This window comes from Leptonychotes weddellii, chromosome 4 (assembly GCF_054177405.1).
Source record: "Leptonychotes weddellii isolate Sample4059 chromosome 4, ASM5417740v2, whole genome shotgun sequence".
In the NCBI taxonomy this organism is placed as follows: Eukaryota; Metazoa; Chordata; class Mammalia; order Carnivora; family Phocidae; genus Leptonychotes; species Leptonychotes weddellii.
In genome coordinates this window covers 90,680,046-90,702,289 of record NC_138372.1, presented here as the reverse complement: position 1 = coordinate 90,702,289, position 22,244 = coordinate 90,680,046, and the positions used below count along the sequence as shown (strand labels likewise).

The 22,244-nt window shown below is 35.2% G+C and overlaps 1 protein-coding gene across 4 annotated transcripts in view; it reads right to left on the bottom strand.

The window, feature by feature from the left end:
• Positions 1-19,882, bottom strand: part of LOC102735455 (mannosyl-oligosaccharide 1,2-alpha-mannosidase IB) — an 85,843-nt gene extending 65,961 nt beyond the window's left edge. The window contains exons 1-2 of one of the 4 annotated variants that reach the window (XM_081815766.1): positions 19,653-19,882; positions 15,107-15,200 (exon numbers count right to left, since the gene is read on the bottom strand). In XM_081815766.1, the coding sequence (XP_081671892.1) occupies positions 15,107-15,200; positions 19,653-19,844 (286 nt within the window). In that variant the 5' untranslated portion in view covers positions 19,845-19,882. The remainder of the gene's footprint in view (positions 1-15,106; positions 15,201-19,652) is intronic. The other 3 variants (XM_081815764.1, XM_081815767.1, XM_081815765.1) reach the window with 3 other exon arrangements.
• Between the last annotated feature and the right edge of the window lie 2,362 nt (positions 19,883-22,244).

Here is a 22,244-nt window from a genome sequence, read left to right as displayed (position 1 = left end):
CCACTCCCCCCGCTTGTGTTCCCTCTCCTGCTGTCTCTCTCTCTCTGTCAAATAAATAAATAAAAATCTTAAAAAAAAAAAAAAGATACCTACAAATAACCAGGAAACAAATATCCTGTACGTGGGGAGGGGAGATAGAAGTTTAAAGCCCAAGCAAAATCAGTAATGAAATACTGATTTACATCAGGGGTGGGAGTGGAGGGGCAACTTTTCCTGTAAAGGGCCAGATAACATGCAGTCTTTGTTGCATGCCCCTCTGTTTTGCTGTTGTTGATGATGATTGTTTAAGCCCTTCGAAAATGCAAAAAAAAAAAAAAATTTTTTTTATCTAGTAGGCCATATAAACACAGGCCAGAGGCTAGCCTAGTTTGCCAGTTGCTGATTCATATTTCACAGATATATAGGACACAGTTCGTCCTGTAAAAAGAGATGAGGTCTGTGAGGCAAAAAAGGAAAGGATAAGAAGAATTCCTAGGAATATGCACATTTAAGAAGCTAGGTGAAGAAGAATATGAAACAAATTCCCATCCCTTTAAAGTAGATTGGCCTTGTACTTGCTTTGTCTAACTGAAAGTGGTAAAAAGTAACATCATGCCAGTTTCAAGTCCAACCCTCAAGAGGCCTTAATGTGCTCCACTTCTTTTTATGGGACCTTGTTACTGCCATGGAAATAAGCATGGTATATAGCCTAATAAATGGTGAGAGACCATAGGGAGTAGGGCTGAATCTCCCCAAGTGGGGCCGTGCTAGATTAGCCAGCCTCCAGACAACCTGCCAGCTCACTGGGACACATTAGTAAGTCCAGACAAGACCAGCAGAACCTCTCAGCCAACCTGTAGACTCTGAAGAAATAATACATTATTTTAAGTCACTAAATTTTAGAGTGGTTTGTTATACAGAAATAGCTAACTAATACATTGTCCTTTTTGGACTAGTCTATAGGACAGTCGCTGGGCCACATAAAAAATTACTTTTAGTGGAGTGGTAGAAAGCAGAGCCCGGGGCGCCTGGGTGGCTCAGTTGGTTAAGCGACTGCCTTCGGCTCAGGTCATGATCCCGGAGTCCCCGGATCGAGTCCCGCATCGGGCTCCCTGCTCAGCAGGGAGTCTGCTTCTCCCTCTGACCCTCCTCCCTCTCATGCTCTCTGTATCTCATTCTCTCTGTCTCAAATAAATAAATAAAATCTTTAAAAAAAAAAAAAAGAAAGCAGAGCCCAGAATGCAATGCATCAAAAGAAGTGAACAGAAGGCAAACAAGAAAAACCAACAAATATAAACATTTCTTCAAAAGGCTTTATCCTGACAGGAAGAAGAAAGGTGGAGTGTCTGCTAGAAGGGGCTATGGCAATGAAGAAGAGTAGAGGAAATAGAGAGAAGGGCTCACTGGCAATGAGAAAGGAACCAGGAGGTTTAACACATGGTGTAATCACAATGAGAATACCAAAAAAGAAAGAGTTCAGGAGATGAAAGAGGACAGAATACAGAACGCAGGTCAAAGGAAAAATACTGGTCAGGATCTTCTGAGACTGGAAAAATAGAAATAAAGCCCAGTGATCCAGTAAATGAGCTTACAGGTAAAGAGATCTGCATAAGGATCTTCACTTTCACTTTGACTTATGAAACAAGGTTGTCTAGGTAGAAGTGAGGTAAAGGGGTATGGTGACCAACTTTTAAAAACTACCAAAGAGGCATTCTGTGAATAATAATTATTTTTAAAAACTAGAAGCACAGAATGGGACATACAAGGAGCAATAGTGAGAAAAAGAAATTAATACTTTGAACCACAAGTTTATGATGAATTAGGCAATGGAGCAATAAAAGTATGCTAGAGTTCTCATCTTGCTCAGAGGGAAGATCCAGTAATGATTAATTCTAAATGTCATTAGAAAAATATAAATAATCAGGGCGTAAGTTAAAATTCAAGGGCAATTGTTAAGAAAAGATGAAAATATATATATTAATTTTGAAACGAATAAAGAAAAAGAAAATGAAACAAAAGACATAAGGCAGTATGGGGAGGCTATTTTAAGAATGCATAATAGGGAGAAAAAAAAACAAGTAAGATAAAAGAAACTGACTTAGAAAAAGACTTGTGTTTTGGACCAGAATGAAGTAACAGTTTACCCTGTAACCTAAAATAGCCAAAAACACTGGACAATATGCATGAAATGATGGTTTTCATGACACTGAGCATCAGGCAGTAAAGGACAGTGATCTGTCAGATATGGAAAATAAACAAGGGGAGTCCTGTGACTGCCCCCAGATGACTGCCTCAAGAAAGTTTCCAGGCAGAGGCATAGGGAGGAGAAAATAAGGCACAGTCCAGAAAGTCCAAGGCAGCCAGGGTTCATAGACAGGGTACCAGAGAAAAGAGACCTGCACAGAAAGAGAAACCAGATATCTGTAAAGGGTTCCCTTGAGTATCCAGTAGAGTACTGAGCAGCACACACGTGTGAGCAAACTACCTGAGACTGGGAAAAGAACCACATGAAAAGATGGGAGGGGACACGACACTGCCTGGGGCTCACAAAGACCCTACTGGTAATAATGCCTCTTTCCATGAGCCAGACGAGAAAAATCCATACTTCACGGGCCATTAGAGTAGAGTATGCAGGAGATAATTAGCCCTAGACTGAGCAATGTACCAGATTCCCCTTACAAATCATAAAATCAAGACAGGAAAAGGTCTAACAGTTTCCAAGTTACTTAACTGTATCCCCGAAAAAAACTCAAGAAGATTTCTAGGAAAAGAAAAATATCCAGCACTCAAACAAGATAAAACTGACAATGTCTAACATCTAATCCAAGATTACCAGGCATGCAAAGAGGCAGGAAAGAAACCACTCACAATGAGGAAAATAAGGAACCAGTCCAAACTGACCCAGAATTGACACAAATGGTAGAATGACCAGAGAAGAATATTACAAGTTACTATAACTGTGTTTATCTATGTGCAAATAGGTAAGCAGAGACAAGGAAGATATAAAAAGATCCAAACTGAACTTCCAAAGATGAAAACTACTGTGTTAGAGACAAACAAATACAGTGGAAGGGATTAAGAGCAGATGAGACAATAAATAAGAAAAGAAAGTAAACTTGAAGGCACTGCGATGGAAATTATTCAAGATGAAACACAGAGGAGGTAAAAAACAGAAATAAAAAAGTATCAGTGAACTAAGTGGCCTAATACATTTAGGATAACTGGAATGTCTGAAGGACAGGCATGACCGAAAAATTACCTAAAGAGGTAAGAGCTAAAAATATCTCCAAATTTGATAATAATAATAACTAAAAACCCACATGAAAATGAAAACACAACACAGCAGAATTTATGGGATACAGTACATAAGCGGAAATTAACAACATGAAACCTTTTTAGAAAAAAAAGAAAGGTTTCATATCAATGACTTCAGCTTCCACCTTAGAAGCCAGAAAAAGAAAAGCAAATTAAACACAAAGTAGGTAGAGAAAGCATATATAATAAATGTTAGGGCAAAAATCAATGAAACAGAATCTACAGATATTAAAAGGACAATAAGGAACATTATGAACAACTTTATGCCAGTAAATTAGAAAAACTAGATGAAATGGACAAATTCTCTGAAAGACAGAAATTACAAAAACTCTCTCAAGAAGAAACAGATAATCTGAACAACCTTCTATCTGTCAAAGAAATTGAAATTATATTTAAAAACCTCCAAAAGAAAACTCCAGGCCCAGATGGTTATGTTGGCAAATTCTATCAAACATTTAAGGAAGAAACATTATCAATTCTGCACAAACTTTTATAAAAAAAAAAAAACTGAGGAGGAGGGAATACTTCACAACCAATTCTGAGGCCAGCATTATAATAATATCAAAACCAGAGAAAGACATAAAAAGAAAGCTACAGAGCAGTATTTCTCATTTAACAAATCAATTACAAGAAAATACTGAAAGGCTAATACATATCATGAATAAATACGACTTATTCTAGAAATGCAGACCAGGTTTAACATTTAAAATCAATCAATGTAATTCACTATATTCAATAAACCAAAGAAGAAAATAGATGCACACACAAAAAATTTGACATCCATTCCTGATAAAAACTGTCAGCAAACCAGGACAAACACACAAAGGGCAACTACAAGAAAACCTACAGCTAGCAGTATACTTAGTAAAAGACTAAATGCTTTCTCCCTAAGATCAGAAACAAGACAAGGCTGTTCACTTTCATCACTTTTCTTCAACACTGCACCATAGGTTTTAGCAAGTGCAATGAGGCCAAAAAAGAAATGAATTAAATTTAAATAAACGGCATTCACACTGGAAATAAAGAAGTAAGCTATATTTATTTAGATACGACTGTCTATGAAGAAAACTCGATGGAATCTACAAAAAAAGCTACTAGAACTAAAAAGTGAAGTCAGAAAGTTGCAGATACAAGCTTAATATACTAAATCAATTTTATTTCTATATATTAGCAACAAAATATAAGAAAGTGAAATTTAAAAAATCATTTTAGCAGCATCAACAATATGAAATATCTACAGATAAATCTGGTGAAACATGTGTAAGACCTGTACATAGCAAGCTACAAAATATTTTTGAGAGAAATTATAAAGAATACCTAAATAAATGTAGACATAGATATAACTTGTTCATGGGCTGGAAGATATCAACTGTCAAACAGTGTTAAGATATCAAATTCCCCCAAATGATCTATGGACTTCCCAATCAAAATACCAGCAGGCTTTTCTATAGAAAATGACACAGTGATTCTAAAATTAATACGGAAATGCAAAGGATCTAGATAACCAAGACAGTTTTAAGAAAAAAATTAGAGGGCTAACACTACTTGATTTCAAGCTATAATAACCAGAACAGCATGGTACTGGCATAATAATAAATAGATCAATAGAACAGAACAGAATTCAAAAATTTATATCTATATGTACAACTGATTCCTGATAAAGGTGCAAAGACAATGCAGTGGAGAAAAGACAATCCTTTCAACAAATGCGTGCCAGAATAATTAGATACCCACGAAAGGAAGGAAGGAAGGAAGGAAGGGAGGGAGGGAGGGAGAGAGGGATAGATGGAGATGGAGGGAGGGAGGGAGGAATGAACTGTAATACCTATATAAAAATCACCTCAGAGCAGATCACAGACCTAAATATAAAACCTAAATCTCTAAAACTTTTAGAAGAAAACATAGGAGGAAATCTTTGTGACCCTGGGTTAGGCAAAGCTTTCTTAGATAAGACATGAAAGAATAATTCATAAAAGAACAGACTGATAAAATGGACTTCATAGTTGGAATCTTTTGCTCTTTAAGATTGCGAAGAGAATGAAAAGACAAGTCAAAGACAGAGAGAAAACATCTATTTTGAAAATGGGCACCTGGGGAAGGTTTGATCAGACAATTCACCAAAGAAGATAAATGGATGGGAAGTGGCACATGAAAAGACATACAACATCACTGATCATTTTGGAAGTGACAGAGCCATCAAGAAATACCACTACACACCTATATTGATACAATATAGCTAAAATGAAAGAATTGACCATATCAAGTACTGGTGCATATGTGGAGGAACACTGCTGATGGGAATGTAAAATGGTACATCCACTATGGAAAAGAGATCGGCAGTTTTTTTAAAAGTTAAGCACGCACCTACTACATGATACAAACATCCCACTCCTAGGTATGCACTCAAGAAAAATAAGAACATATGTCAACATGAAAGCTTGTAGGTCAATGTCCATAGCACTTTATTTGTAATAATCCCAAAGTGGAAATAACCCAAATGATCATCAACAGGTGAAGGGATAAACAAATTGTGGTATTCCACAAGGTAGAATTCTACTCAGAACTACTGATATACACAATATGGGCAAATCTCAAAATAATTATTCTCTGTGAAAGAAGCCAGACAAAAATAAAGAATGCATATAAAGGATTCCATTTATATAAAGTTCTAGAAAATGCAAATGTATCTATGATGAAAGAAAGCAGATCAGCAGTTGCTTGAGGAAGAAGTGAACAGGAGAATGAAAGAAGAATCATAGAAGGGGATGAGGAAACCTTTAGAGGTGATATATAGGATCATTATTTTGATGATTCCATAGGCATATACTTATTTAAAAACTTATCAAACTGTACACTTTAAACATGTACTATTTATTACACATCAATTATATCTTAATAAAGCTATTTAAAAAAAGCTGGTAAACAAAACAAAAAGGATACCTGAAATTAGTCTAAACCTATCAGTAACATCAACAAATTTAACTCCGTTTTTAAAATACTAAGAGTCACACTGGGATTTAAAGATTAAAAAACAAAACAAAACAAAACAAAAAACACTCTATAAATACTCCATAAATACTTTTTACTAAAGATATACCTAAACCAAAATTGCTCAGGAAATTGAAAATAAGGAAATGGGTCAAAAGTGAGTTGGGGATGGATAGGTTTGTAAAGAAGACTTGGGGAGAGTAAGGAATAGAAGTAAATTGATCGAAGTTAAAGAATTGTCAGAGGTACTGATGATCCAGTTGGAACTGGTTTCGATTTCAGCCTGTACTACTGACGATTTTCATCAGCAATGCTCAGCTGAGTATATGAATGGGAAAGGTAGATGGCTGGATTGAAACAGTTTTGGGATTTGTAGGAGAGATGAAACAGAAGGTAAGGTACTACAGTATTCCCATACTGGTTTGGATCCTATGCAGTCTAGGCAGGATAGGAAAAGAAGCAACAGGCAATCCTCCTGTCCAAATATTCAGGATCCTTGTTCCATTGTTTTGTTGCATCCAACCAGTAAAAACATTAGCCCAATTGTCAGTCTGCTCTACTATTATCCTCAAATCACAATTTTCACCAAGATTGAGAACCTCAGCATTGCTTGTCAACTTCAGTATGACTTTTTGATTACTGCTCTTTCCCATTCCTTAAAGCAGGTATTTGAAATCTCCAAAAATCCCCTACTGCTCTACCTTCTTCCTACTCTCAGCACACAACCATGCCTAATTCACAGAAAAAATACAAACCATTGACAGCGAAAAGAGGGAAACCCAAAAATGTATCTTTCAACTTTCTGCACCCCCATCTATCAATTCATCTGTTCCTTTTGCTTGTTAAAGAGGAAGATATATTACTTCTTTACATACTCCATCTCATTCTGGACCCTAACCACTTCTGCTTCCTTCTCAGGAATCCTCCCCCTCTTGGCCAGTTTTAATCTTCAATTTCTACCCTCCAACTGAATCTATCTCTTTAAATATTTATTAACATCTTAAAACAATCGAATAATCTTTCTTGACAATACTCTACTCTTTCAGTTTGATACCTATCAAGTGTTTACTGAAGTAAGTGAAGAAAGAGAATCACGGATGATGTCTAGATTTCTGGCTGGGCAAATGGGAGAACAATGGTGCTCTTCACTGAAACTGGTAATACTGGAGGAGGAAATGGTTTAAAGTAGGAGTTTGAATTTGGGGCATATCGAACTGGAGGTCCCGGATGGATATCTAAATGGATATGACAAACAGGCAATCAGACATGTGGAAATCCAGAGACTGGGGGTATACACTTGGGAATTACCAATATATGAAATGGATTTGAGCCATGAGAGTTTGCATGGAGTGATTAAAGACAGTACAAATGGTACTTTGGAGTATGACATTTATAGAAGAAACAGTCATTAAAATAACACATAGGGCATTCTCTATTTTGCACTGGCCTCATACATATTTCTGGGTATGTTACAGATCTACGGAAAGGAAACAAGATAAAGAAGACATAACAGAATTAAAAGAGGTGAAATAACAGGGTAAATAGCAGGGAAAGGCAAGTCTTTGTCATCATGGTTTAGAGGAAATGTTGTTTAGGTCTGTGAATTATTGCCAGGGTTTACAGATTTAGCTTTAAGTTACCTGGGTACTAGGAAAACAAGTTCCCTTTCCAGCTCTTCTAGACTGTTGCTCTAGTAGAAGATTATATGCTTAATAAGTAAGCAGCAGAGGCCTGAGATCCATGGTAACTATGGAATTTATCACCCAGTAGTCTGACTTTCTTACTTAAACCACTGAATCATGCCTACCCCAGTGTCAAATCTGATGAACCATGACACTCCAAGGTCCTCTGGAGATGCAGAAATTAATAAAACATTATAAAGCACTACTAAACAGCAATGATTCATATGATCTATCTCAGCATGTTATAAAGTTAATGGCAGGTTACTAACAGAAGCTATTTCTTGAAGTGTTCTTATAGGAAATTCTGGAATAGAAGTTACTATTTGTATCATGTCATGGTTTATGAAACATTTTCAAATATGACCTACATGATCATCCTATTAAATAAGTCAATTAGAACACATGAAGAAACAAAGGCATGGAGAAGTTAGATAACTCATCTACATTATTATGTTAAATTATTAAGCAGGAAAGCCAGGGTTAGTCTTCTAACTCCAAATATTATACCCGTTCTTGTTTTTCTACAATTTTTTAATTTAGTGATATAAAACACAATGAATCAGTAATGACCAATTTCCTATATTTTCTTCACTTCAGTCATTAAATAGCATAGGCTAAGCACTGTGCTTAGAAAACTAGTGAAAAAACAAAGGAAAAAAGAGAGAAAATATTAATAATGTGCCTTTAAATCTAGGTTCTTTACTATATTCTTTTATATCTGTTGCCAAGTACTTTTCCTGAAGGTAATTACCAGTAATTATTCTCTGTGATTGCTATGTGCATGTCACAGATATTACCATTACTCTAATTACAATACAGTTAGCCAAAGCTGGATTGTTAAATTTCAGTTCAATTCACTGTTTGTTTTGCAGACTAAAAATATGACAGATGTATAGTGCTCAAAGATAATAATGGATCTGATATACTTTTCAGAAGCTGATATAAAATATACAAAAACATTAAAAGGAACAAATTGGACAATTTAGTCAAGACTACAGCTGCTAAAAGGATACCAGGATGGCTTCCCTAGGATTTTAAAGCCCCTTGCCAAGATAACCAGTAAATAGCTCTTTCTGTAACATTCTCTAAATTAACAACTGTTAAGAGTGAATATATTCTGAAGAAGTAATTTAAATTTATTGTGAGAAGAAAAACAAGAAGGGACTATTTTACTGCAATTTTTTAATTGGGCTGAAATATATGTAACATGAAAGTTGCCATTTTAATCATTTTTTCAATGTTCCATTCAGTGGCATTAACTACATTCACAACCTTGTACAACTATGACTATTTCCAAAACTTTTTCATCATCCCAAATAGAAACTCTGTACCTACGGAGTAGTAACTCTCCATTCCCCTTTCACTTAAGTCTCAACCTCTAATCCATTGTATGAATTTGACTACGTTAGATTTGGTAAAGTGGAATCATACAGTATTTGTCCTTTTTTGTGACTGGCTTTTCTCATTTTTCATGATGCTTTCAGGGTTCATCTGTGTTGCAGCATGTGTCCGAAACTTCATTCCTTTCACAACTAAATAATATTCCATCATATGGACAGACCACATTTTGTTCATCCATTCATCTGTTGGACACTTTGGTTATTTCTACCTTTTGGCTACTATGAATAACGTTGTGTGAACACTAGCATACAAGTATCTGCTTGAGTCCCTGTTTTCAAATCTTTGGGGTATATACTTAGGAGTTAAACTGCTGGATCATATGGAATTCTATATTTAACTTTTTGAGGAACTATCAAATTGTTTTTCAAAGTCGCTGCATCATTATACATTCCCAACAGCAACGTACAAGGGTTCTAGTTTCTCCACATCTTTGCAAAAACGTATTTTCTGTCTTTTGATTACAGCCGTCCTACTAGGTGTGAAACGGAATCTCACTGGGCTTTTGACTTGCATTTCCCTAGTGACTAATGATGATGAGCATCTTCTTCATATGTTTAATTTTCCATTTGCACATCTTCTTTGGAGAAATATCTATTCAAGTTCTTTGCCCATTTTTTAACTATCTTTTTGTTGTTGAGTTGTAGAAGTTCTTCGTGTATTCTGGATATTAATCCCTTATCAGCCATGTGATCTGCAAATATTTTCTCTCATTCTGTGGCTTGTCTTCCTCTGTCTCTATCAAGTCCTGTGACACACAAGTTTTTTAATTTTAATAAAATCCAATTTTATCTATTTTTTTCTTTTGTTGCCTCTGCTTCTAAAGAAACCATTGCCAAATCCAAGGTCATGAAGGTTTTTCCCTGTTTCCTCCTAAGGATATTATAATTTTTGTTCCTAAATTTAGAGTGTGTGATGCATTTTGAGCTAAGTTTTATATATGATATAAAGTAAGGGCCCAATTTCATTCTTTTCCATGTAGCTATCCCGTTTTCTATTATAATACCATTTATTTAATGAGAAAAAGTTATATTTTTAATAATTAAGATGCTGTCAATGCTTTACTGTTCATCATTTCAAAGACTAGCAAGTCTCAAACATTGACTTAATTTTTTTCAGTATTCTAAGATTTTGATGTGGAAGATGACATCCTCTTTATATTTAAAAATATTTGTGCACCATGAAGGAAACCATCAACAAAATGAAAAGGCAACCTACTGAATGGGAGGAAATATTTGCAAATGATATAGTTGATGAGGAGTTGATATCCAAAACACATAAAAGAACTGATACAACTCAGTAACAAAAAAAACCCCCAAATAACACAATTAAAAAATATACAGAGGCCCTGAACAGACATTTTTCCAGAGAAGACCTAAAGATGGCCAACAGACACATGAAAAAATGCTCAATATCACTAATCAGCAAGGAAATGCAAATCAAAACCATAATGAGATACCAGTTTACACCTGTCAGAATGGTTATTCTCAAAAAGACAAGAAGTAACAAGTGTTAGCAAGGATGTGGAGAAATCAGAGCCGTTGCACATTAGTGGTGGGAATGTAAATTGGTGCAACACTACAGAAAACAGTACAGAGATTTCTCAAAAAATTAAAAATAGAATTACGATATGACCCAGCAATCCCTCTTCTGGGTGTTTATCCAAAGACAACAAAAACACTAATTCAAAAAGATGTATGTACCCCTATGTTCACTGTAGCATTATTTACAATCACCAAGATATGGAAGCATCCTAAGTGTCTACTGACAGATGAATAAAGAAGATGTGGTGCATACAATACAATGGACTATTACTCAGTCATAAAAAAGAATAAAATTTTGCCATTTGCGACCACATAGATGGACCCAGAGGGTATTATGCTAAGTGAAATAAGTCAGACAGAGAAAGACAAATACTGTATAATTTCACTCCTATGTGGAATCTAAAAATCAAAACAAACAAAACAAGAAGTGACTCATAGATACACAGAACAAACGTGGCTGCCAAAAGGGAGGGAGTTGGGGGAATGGGAGAAATAGGCGAAAGGGATTAAGAGGTACAAACTGCCAGTTATATAATAAACAAGTCATGGGGATATGAGGCACAGCATAGGGAATACAGTCAGTAATATTGTAATAACTTTGTATAGTGACAGATGGTAACCAGACCTATCAAGGTGATATATAAAAATATAGAATCACTATGTTGTATACCTGAAACTAATATAATATTGTATGTCAATTACAAATCAATTTTAAAAAAGGAATAATAGTGGAAAAAAAAACCCCAGTAGAAATAACTCCAAAGTCATCAACTGATGAATGGATAAACAACAGTGGTAGATCCATAAAATGGAATATTATTCAGGCATTAAAAAAATCCAAATATTGATACATGCTACAATATGGAAGAATCTTTAAAACATTTTGCCAATCACAAAAGACCACATAATATGTAATTATATGAAAAGTCCAGAACAGGCAAATCTATAGAGACACAGAGTAGATTAGTGGTTGTTTAAGGATGCAAGGGGTGGAAGAACCAGCAAATAGGTAGGTGATAGCTAAATGGCACAGGATTTCTTTGGGGGGTTAATTTTCTAAAATTGATGTTGGTGATGGTTACAAAACACTGTGGATAGATTAAAAACCATTCAATTGTATACTTTGCGTGAATTATATGGTATATGGGTTAAATACCAATAAAACTGCTTTAAAAATGTTTTTAATCTTACTTCAAAAGTGATAGATGTTCATCATCAAATTTAGACTAATAAAGGAAAACAAAAAGAAGAAAATAAAAACAAACATTAAGGAAAGAACAGAAATAACATATATCTATGTTAAGTATTCTGTAACATAATGTTTAATGGCTGCATAGTATATGACATCTGAAGGTACTATAATTTCTTTAACCAAATCTCTTTCATAGGATGTTTAAAATTGCAGTGTCCAGGCATTAGGCACAAGTAGTTATTAATTAAAAGTAAATAAAATTTAACATGCAGTTCTACAACCATACCAACATTTCCAATGCTCAACACCATATGTGGTTATTGACGCCGGTAGACAGCACAGATATAGAACATTTTCCTCATCACAGAAAGTTCTATCGGAAAAGACTGCTTTAGAATGTTTCCAAATTATTCCTATTATAAATAACTTCAAAGATATAGTAAATAAACTTTTTATACATAGCTGTGCAAATTTCTTTGGAATAAATATGTAGAAATGAGTCCCAGGTTCAAATGGCATACAAATTTTCACACTTTTTGAAGCTCCAGGTACAGGAATGTGTCCAATTCCCTTATTAATTTAATAGATAATGAACAGTGTCTTCTGTTTAAAAGCTGCATCGAGAATCGTTATTTTGTATACCTGAAACTAAGAGTTGACAGTTGACCCTTGAACAACATGTGTTTGAACTGCATGGTCCACTTACATGCAGATTTTTTCAACAAGGTATACTACTGTAAATTTATTTTCTATTCCTTATGATTTTCTTAATATATTCTCTAGCTACTTTTTTTGTATAAGAATATAACACAAAATATGTGTTAATCAACTGTTTATGTTTATCAGTAAGGCTTCCAGTAAAGAGTAGGCACTTAGTAGTTAAGTTTCTGGGTGAGGAGTTAAAAGTTACACGCGGATTTTCTACTGTGCAGGTGGTCAGTGCCCCTAACCCCCACGTTGTTCAAAGGTCATTGTATTATATTGTTGTCTTGTATGTCAACTACACTTCAATAAAATAAGTCAAATAAAAGCTGCACTGATTTGATTAGCGTGGTGGTGAAGTGGGACAAGAGAGGGACAAAGATCTCTGGTGACCAGTCTGTGGAGATGCTACAAATAGGATACCAAAGATGGTAGTGTTCGCACATCCTACTATAGTAGCGTAGCACCAGTGTGTACAGAAAGAAGGTGGTACCGCATTACACTGTCTCTATGTACTATTTATCTTCAGTAATACCACTTTCACGGTTAAAAATGAACATCTGCTTACTTCCTTTTTTTTTCATGAACCAACTTTTCTCTGTGTATTTTTCTACTGAGATGATCATCTTTTTTCTTATGATCTTATAAGAGTTCTTGATAGAGGATATGAAAATTCTGTTTTCCAAATACATTCAAATGTATTTCATTAGCTAGTTATTTGCCTTTGTTATGAAATATAAGAGGTTAATGTTTATATATAGCAAAAACGAATAATCTTTTTCTTTACGGAGAAGGCTTTCCTGATTATTTAAAAAAAAACCACTTTTTAATATTTTCATACTGTTATTTTTTACAGTTAAATTTAAGTTTTACCTTATAGAATATACACTGGCATATGACATAAAGAAAGACCAAACATAATTTTTTCCTGTTAGAATATTCCCAAATCTTAATAAAACTCTAGGGGGTGAAATGTACAATAAAATTCACCCAAATTACTAAGCAGACATCCAAACCAGTCATCCTTATCTGGAATAAGAAAAGTATATTTTTGTATTTTAGAAATGCTGCCCTCGGGCTTTTTTCCAAAAAGTATCATTTTCACTCAGTCTAGGCATGGCCCTTGTATTTTCCTCAAAATAAAGAGAAAAATAAGCTACATGTAAAGAATTTCAAAAAAGTACATTAGAGGAGCCAAAGATTGAGATCTATTCCCAGATCCATGACAGACATAACTATATTGACCAAACTGCTTTCCTTTCACAAAATAAAGGACAATTTCCTTGAAAGGAGCCCCCCCCAAATTCCATGACAAATGTTTTCCTACTCTTGGTAGCAAACACCAGCATAATTTCTCACTGACAGATTAAGAGGCTGTTATTTTTACTTCTTTTTTATTTCATTATGATTTTATTAGTCTCAAAAACAATCCAAACATGTTATACCTGGGGGAAAGTTACACTTTCTAGTATTCCTTCCAGTTCTCCTATCTTTTAAGAAAGAATACTATTCATAAACCCATATTTTATTTCAATTCTTTACATTCCACATTTCCAAATAAATATTTATTATGTTTTAAAAATCTATTCCTTCAAAGATCAATTCTAAAGCTCTAATAAGAAGATCACCCTCACCCCAAACAAAATATTTTCTCCTCATTGAGGAAGTCACTTCTGTCAGTCTCACATGACAACTGGTACATACCTCTACCATAACATTCATCACATTTTATTCCAACTACATTTAAGTGTGTCTGTTTACTCTGCTGGCCTGGGAGCTCCCCAAAATCCGGCCAAGTTCTATATGGTCTTTCCCCATCTCCAGTTTCATCTAAGAACTTAGCACAGAGCCTGGTAAATAAAAGACCCTGGTATCTATTGTTAAAACGACGGGACAAAGCTTGCCCAAGAGCAACTGCCCTCCTTTCTAATCATTTAAGATACTCATTTGTTCTTCATATTCCTTTAATAAAATACCTATCCCAAGCAATGCTCTATCTACATGAAGATATGGTTTATAAATAGGGGCAACCCTTTGCAAAGACCGCACTATATTTTAACAAAGTACTTTCACATACATGAAATAAAATACTGCTTGTGACACAGGTTATTTGGTTTGCATTTACAAGTAGGAAAACCAAAGCTACCAAAAGATGAGAAATTTGTCAAAGGTAACAGCAGTAACAGATCACAAGGGTCAATGCTGAGGGATTCTAACCCTACATGTAGTGTACTTTTCACCACATCAAGCAAGTTTTCAGACAAATAATCTTTTAACATAGCATCAGCTGTACTAGAAATACTTACACTGACCCCAGCGACCTGTTCTTGGGTTCAAATAATTTGGGTAAAGACCATTTGGACGATCCATCTTCTGAAGGAGTTTCCGAATGTGCATTACCTTAACACAAATAAAGAATGCAATTAATAAAATAAATGTCATCAAGGCTTTATATTAATCTAGGCTTTGTGGGTTTTCCTCACTCAGAACCTACACCATCTCCCCCCTGCCTTTTTCTGCGTGTGTGGTGGTCAGGAAAGGCTTCTACTTTATAATTGATTCATTATTTTTATAAGATTATATACGATCATTAAATAAAGATCAAACAATTAAAAACATGAAGAAAAGAGCACGAGAAAAACGAATTTAAATGCCAACATTTTACTATCCAGAAACAGCCATCAGAAACATCAGTGATAAACATCATTCCAGACATATTCACTATGTACACATCTAAATATAAGAACAGAAATAATTTCATAGAAATGGAAACATAAAAGGACATTTACAATAAATTTGAATTTAATAGATGAAAAACTGAATTGCTGAACTCTAAATATTGATTCCACAACAGATATCCCTAAATTCCTAAAATTCCAAAAATTCTGATCCCTAAAAGATCTCCCTAACACTAAGAAGGAAAAAAAATCAAAATATACTAAAAAGCCGGAAACTTTTCCAAGGACTTTATCTGCATTCATCTATAGATTGGATGGGTTTTGTCCGTGCTTACAAAAAAAGGCACAAATGTATTCTATTCCTGGTATTCTTATTTGAGAATGTTCTCTTTACATATGAAGGATAACCTGCTTGGTATACATGACTTGGGGAAACATCTACTTCACTATTTTCTGGGCTTGAGCACAGCATGCATCCTCTGACGACAAGGTCCCAGTCATCTTTCCTTTGGCTGGACTTTGAAATCAGGCGGTTTTAGGAATGGGCTCAGGGATGCTGTGTTCCTTCTGGTCTTTAAAGGCTGAGACCAGCTCTATGTATGACAATCTCAATCTGAATAATTCCATGAATCAAGGCTAGTCAGTTTGAAATGATGCTGTTAAGAAAAATGAAAAACTGCATTCCTTTGTCTTCTAAAAATTATGCACACATTGAATCCTCTCTGCCTCTTCCACAGCTATCTTTCCTCTCAGAATCTTTTTATCCATCTCTTTTCTAATGTCTATACCTTTACTAGCTTTTCTCAATTTTGTCTTCTAAGTCCATCACTATACTTTCAACACTTCCTTTGTAATGCTTCCAATTTGGCCTTCATTTTTGGTGATAACTTTTTCTTGTAATTTGTTACTGATAGCATATCTTACCGTCTCTGAGCACTTGTATTTCTGTTGATATACCTGATTTACAGAGAGGAGGGCTCCATCATCTTCCCTTTCATGGTGATGTTTGGTCAGGATTTAACTGCTATTTTCTGAGAGGTATCTTTTGGTTATCACTTGTATATGATGTTCCTTCCCTCTTTTTTTTCTGATAATATCTTATAAATTGTACGCTTGTCCTTCTTTGATCAATTACTCACTACTATTTTCCCTGAACCAACTATTCACACACGAGTTTTGACATAAAAGGCCAGGGAGAGTCTAGATGCCTTTGCTTCTCCCCAGATAATTGACACTAGCCATGCAGCACTGCTCATAAAAGAAAATCTGTCATTCATTCTCTTCCCTCACCAGAATTTCCTCAGAATTCTGTTATTCCAGCTTCTCAATATACCGGGTTTAGTGGAGTCCAAAGAAGCACCCACCATCAACCTATGACCCTGTGCTCAATGTTGCTCATGAGGACTTTGGTTTTGTACCTCAAGACATACCACTGATTTCAGAGAACTGTAGTCTACTGCCTTTTTATTTTTGAAATCTGCAACCACAAATATCCTCTCGTTTCCCAAACCTCTCTGCCCTTGATGGCTTATGCCAACCTTTCTTGCTATTTTGTGATGTGGTATATCATGTATCTCTTTAATTTTGTTAAAAATGGAGTTTACAGTTCTGTTTCTCCTTCCTTTCAGGGAAGGTCCTGTGTGTTAGGTCCTCCACTTCAGAAATACTGTGCTAGATGATCTTCATTTTGCAAATTTATCACCCTTTTAAACTCTTTATGCTTTTTCTTTGTTTCCACTATGATTGTCTCTTGCTTTTATTCCATGTCAGTAAATTGGTTTTCAATTATGTACAGTCACATTTGCTGTTTTTCATTTATTTATCCATGACAGAAATATAACGTTTAAGGTCTCAATTTGTTTCTTCAGTTCCACAATCTTTTTGTATCATTTTATGGTTTGTTTTGAGTTCTAATTTTACTGAGTTCAATTGCTATTATTGTATAAATTACGGTGACTTTATAAAATTTGAAACAGGGTCCTTTATCAGTCTTTTACATGCTATTTACCACCATGCTTTTTTTCCACCACGCTGCAGTATTGTTTGCATACCTGCCATGCTTTTCCTTTTCATCTTGCTCCCAATGAACAGGGTCAGTTCTGACCTGGACTTTGATTTGATATGGCAGAGCTGACTTGTCCCTGAATTCCTTCCTACTGTGCATCTGGGGAGTGGGGGTTTTTCCTCCCCGCTGAACACAATGTGAGATCTGGAGTACTAGTGTTCAAGAAGGATAGAGGAGGGAACCCCCTCTAGAGCTATGGACAGTTGTATACTCAACACCCCTAGCACTGGTCTCTTCTGTGAGATTAATGGGGAGTACTAGGAATTTGTTGACTGGCTTTCTTTGCCCAGTAAGGACTCAGGACAAGGTGAGAAACAGACTTAAGTACCATACCAGAAGTTTTTTACTTCTTTTTTTTGGCTGTCACTTGCTAGTGACATGAGATTGCAGCCTTTCCTCATTTCATTGCTGTTGATAAATTTTTGCTGGTCTTTATTTACTACTTTTGTTGTTATTGTTCATCTCTTCAGGAAAGGAAAAATTCTGTGGTCTGGCTCCACTGCTGTCTTTACCTGAAAATTCTTCTCAATTGATGAAACAGTTCATACATATAAAGGACTATATATATAAATTAATTTAAGAAATACAGCACTACAAACACCTTCGCCGCTCTCCTTATGCATTCACACATCACTGTCTTTGTAATGGCTATATGCACAGTCCTGAATTTTATGTTCACCATTGTCTTAACTCTACTGAAATCACTTCTGAATCTCTAAACAAAGTATATTACTCAGTTCTGCTTGTGTTAAATTTTTTTAAAAAGTTGTATCTTTTTTTTTTTTTTTAAAGGTGGGAGGAGGGCCAGATAGAGAGGGAGAGAGAATCTCAAGCAGGCTCCCATGTCCAGTGCAGAGCCCAACTTGGGGCTCAATCTCATAACCCTGAGATCATGACCTGAGCTGAAATCAAGAGTAGGATGCTCAACCGACTGAGCCACCCAGGCACCCGGTGTTGTATTATTTTAACTGATAAATGTAACTGTAATTCCTTTATTTTTTACTGCTGTATTAAATTTTATTATATAAAATGCTAACACAAACAATGCTTCCATGTATATGATGTAAATGCACATCATAAATGCACATGGAACTGCTGGGCCACTGGGTATATGTATTTTAAACTTTACTACATTTGTCTTTTAAATATAAGCCTTTAATGCTCCTAGAATCGTTATAATCTACAATGCTACCCTTGCATAATGTTTCCACATGGATCTATTTAAGGAATGTTTATTCTGTTCATCAGTCTATTTGTCTTATGCACCAATACTTCACTGTGAGCGTCGAAAACTGGGTAATACAAACCCACCCCACATGTTTTTCTTCAGGAGTGCCTTGAATTTTTCTCTTCTATATAAATTCTACAAGGGTCTTATCAAGTTTCATTTTTGTAAAAGAAGCCACTGGAGTTTTGACTGGCATTGAACTGATGCTACAGATCTATCTAGAGAAGACTAAAATTTTTATGATATTCTTTAGCTCTACATGAACATAACATACCTCTCTCCTCTTCAGTGTCATTTAACTGTTTTGAACTTCATTTATCTTTTGTTAGGTTTATTTGTAGGAAACTTAAACTCCTGTTCCTACCACGTATGTTTTTGGAAAGTGATACTTTCTTGCTGGTTGTAGTTGGTGCAGAGAAATGCTGTTGATGTTTCATATCTATATTGATTTTCTGTTCTAAACTATATATATGCTCTTATTTCTAATAATTTAAATACAAATTGTCTTAATATTTTAGGTAAATAATCATGTAATCTGTGCATAATTACTCTTTTCATTCATCCTTTTCAATCCAATTCAATTCTTTAACTTTTTGTTCATGTTGTTTTTCTTGTCTTACCATGCTGGCTAGGAACACTACAGCACAATTCTGAATAGAATAGAATTTCTGAAAACCTACGAATGTTTATAACTTCTCAAATAACAGTAAATATTTTAAATAGAAAGGATATTTATTTAATTTAAAAAGAATAAAAGGGCCAGAGTCCTGATAAATACATTTCTAGAAAGGTGAACATTTTCCAAGCATTAATCAAGTCCTTTGGTAAATCTTAAAGAACTCTTCTATAATAAACGAAGAAAAGAAGTCAAGAAAACTAACCTTTTTGTAGTAAACTGGGTCCCCTGTCAAGTAGCTGAGGTGGACAAACTCCATATGCAGCGTACCAAATTCAGCAAGAATGCTGCTACCTGCAGATGCCCAGCCCCAGTTTCGCCCTACTCCACTGAATGAAAGCAAAGGTAAAAAGAGACAGAATTGGAAAAAGACCAAAACATTTTTTAATGAATACATAAACTTTCATTCTCTTAAAAATTATATTTTACACAATAGCTTATTTATATCTGTTTATTATTTAAAAATTTTTTGAATAGGTAGTTTTAAAAATCAAAACAACATAGAAAAGTATACAGTAAATATATTTCACCCCAGAAATCTCATCTCTCTTCAGCCCACCAGGCCCCATAGATAATCACTTTCATTAGTTTCTTATGTACTATTACAGAAATTTTATGCACATATAAGCAATCCAAATATATATATTATTTTCTTCCTTTATTAAACAAAATATAGCAAAGTACACATACAGCTCGTTATCTTGCCTTTTACTCTTAAGATGCACTGCGGTGGACTTTCTGTATCAGTTCATAAACAATTTTCCTTTTTACAGCAGCACAAAATTCCATGATATTAATGATTTTCAATTGGAATGCCCCACCCCAGAGGCATATGAAAATGTGTGAGAGCATTCCAAGTTGTAGCAAACCTTGAAGGTGCAATTAGCATTTATTGTGCTAGGGCCAAAGATGTAACATGCCCAATAATGGTCAGCACAGTGTCATACAATAAAGAACCCTCCGGCCCCACATGCTGATAGGACCTGTGTAAAAAATTAAGTAAATTATGAACCAACATAATTCTCATTCCTCTGTTAGTGGTCCTTTAGCATTTTTCTAATATTTTGCTATTAATAACAACTTTCACAGTGAATAATCTTATGTACATTTCTTTTGTGTAGATATATCTCTTGGGTATCTTCCTACCTTTTTTCAGTCTGCCTGTCTCATAATTTATTGGAAGCTAGACTATATAAATGAAAAAGCATAGACCCTTTGAGCATTACATTCTTTCTAAAGGTTAAGTTTCTTCTGAAACACAGGTTGAGTACAGGCAGACTACTAAGGGTTCAGGCTTTGCTAAGGGTAGTCTATTTCCATTTTAGCACTACTTCTAGGGAGTGCCTTCTGGGATCTGAGCTGGAAGCCTGACATGTACCAAGGGCCTTTCACCTTGGCAGCCTTAAACACTAATTTCTGCCTCCCCAGTACCATGTGGCTGTTAAATTTTTTTCTTTGCCCTTGAGCCTCCATCTGCTGTTTTCTGCTGGGTTTCCTTGACTTTTGCCCATGCATGTAAAATTGCAGAATCAATCAACAACTTGAGGGAAATTTGTACATAAATTATTGGGCTTTTCCTCTGCAATTTCCTCCTGTCTTGAGATTTTTGTCCCTCATGCCTCAGCCACTCTGGCAACTCTAAGACCTGACCATAGTGTCCTCTGACTCAAGTGACCACCTCTTCAGGCTTGGCCTTTATGCCTCCACCAGGATTTAGAACATGCCCTCAGGGAAAAGGCCAATGTTTATATGGAGATAACTTTCTCCTAGGAAGTCCTATCTGAGTTGCTCTCCAAGGTCCTCAAACCATTTTGTCTAGCTTTTGTGATTGGTTTTGGTGGGAGGATTGGTCTGATGTAAGGTATTCCATGGTTGGAACTGGAAGTCTAATTTTTCAAGTAGCAAAGTTAACGGGTTATTCCTAAGAGAACTCTAAACCATTCTCCAGGGTCTCTTCTACTTTTAGGAGGAAGTAAAAATATAAGTTTTTCTCTTATTTTATATCCACTTGCATACTGCCAATTCAATATGCCATTATTAGTTATCTGTCTTGAGAAAACATTAAAAGAGATATTAAGACATTACTACCTTGCTTAAAGTTCTTTAATTGTTTGGTGCTATTTTTACATTGTCTTTGAAAATATGACAGGCAGGCAAATACCACGAACAGATTCTCTTGTAGCTAGAAGTGAGAATCAAGGACAAAATATGGATACAGTAACTAAACAGTCATTCATTTCCAAATATTAAGAGCCTATTATGCTCTGGGAAATACAGTATTGAACCTGACCTAGACTCCTATACTAAATAAGACCATTTTAAATAATTGTTATGAAGAAAATTTACTAGAGAAATAGAATATTGAGTACTAGTGACAGAAGTTAAAAGAAAAGCTCTTTATGTATAACATTCAGAGAAACTGTTTCTGAAATGACACAATCTGCGCAGAAATCTACATTAAGAGATGAATACTGATGAATAGATCTGGAAAAAGAGAATTCCCAGTAGAGGAAACAACAAATGCAATGACCCTGTAGAAGGTGTGACTAGAGCTCAGGAAGGGGAAGTGAATGATAGAGGATGAGGTTAGAGAGCTAGGTATAATCTAGATTACAAAGGATTCTGTAAGGCCATGCTAAATTTAAAAAAAAAAATTATTTTAACTGTAATGGAAAGTCATGGAGGGGAGAGGAGCAAGACAGCGGAGGAGTAGGAGACCTGGATTTTGTCTGGTCCCAGGAATTCAGCTGGATAGGGATCAAACCATTCTGAACACCTACGAACTCAGCAGGAGATC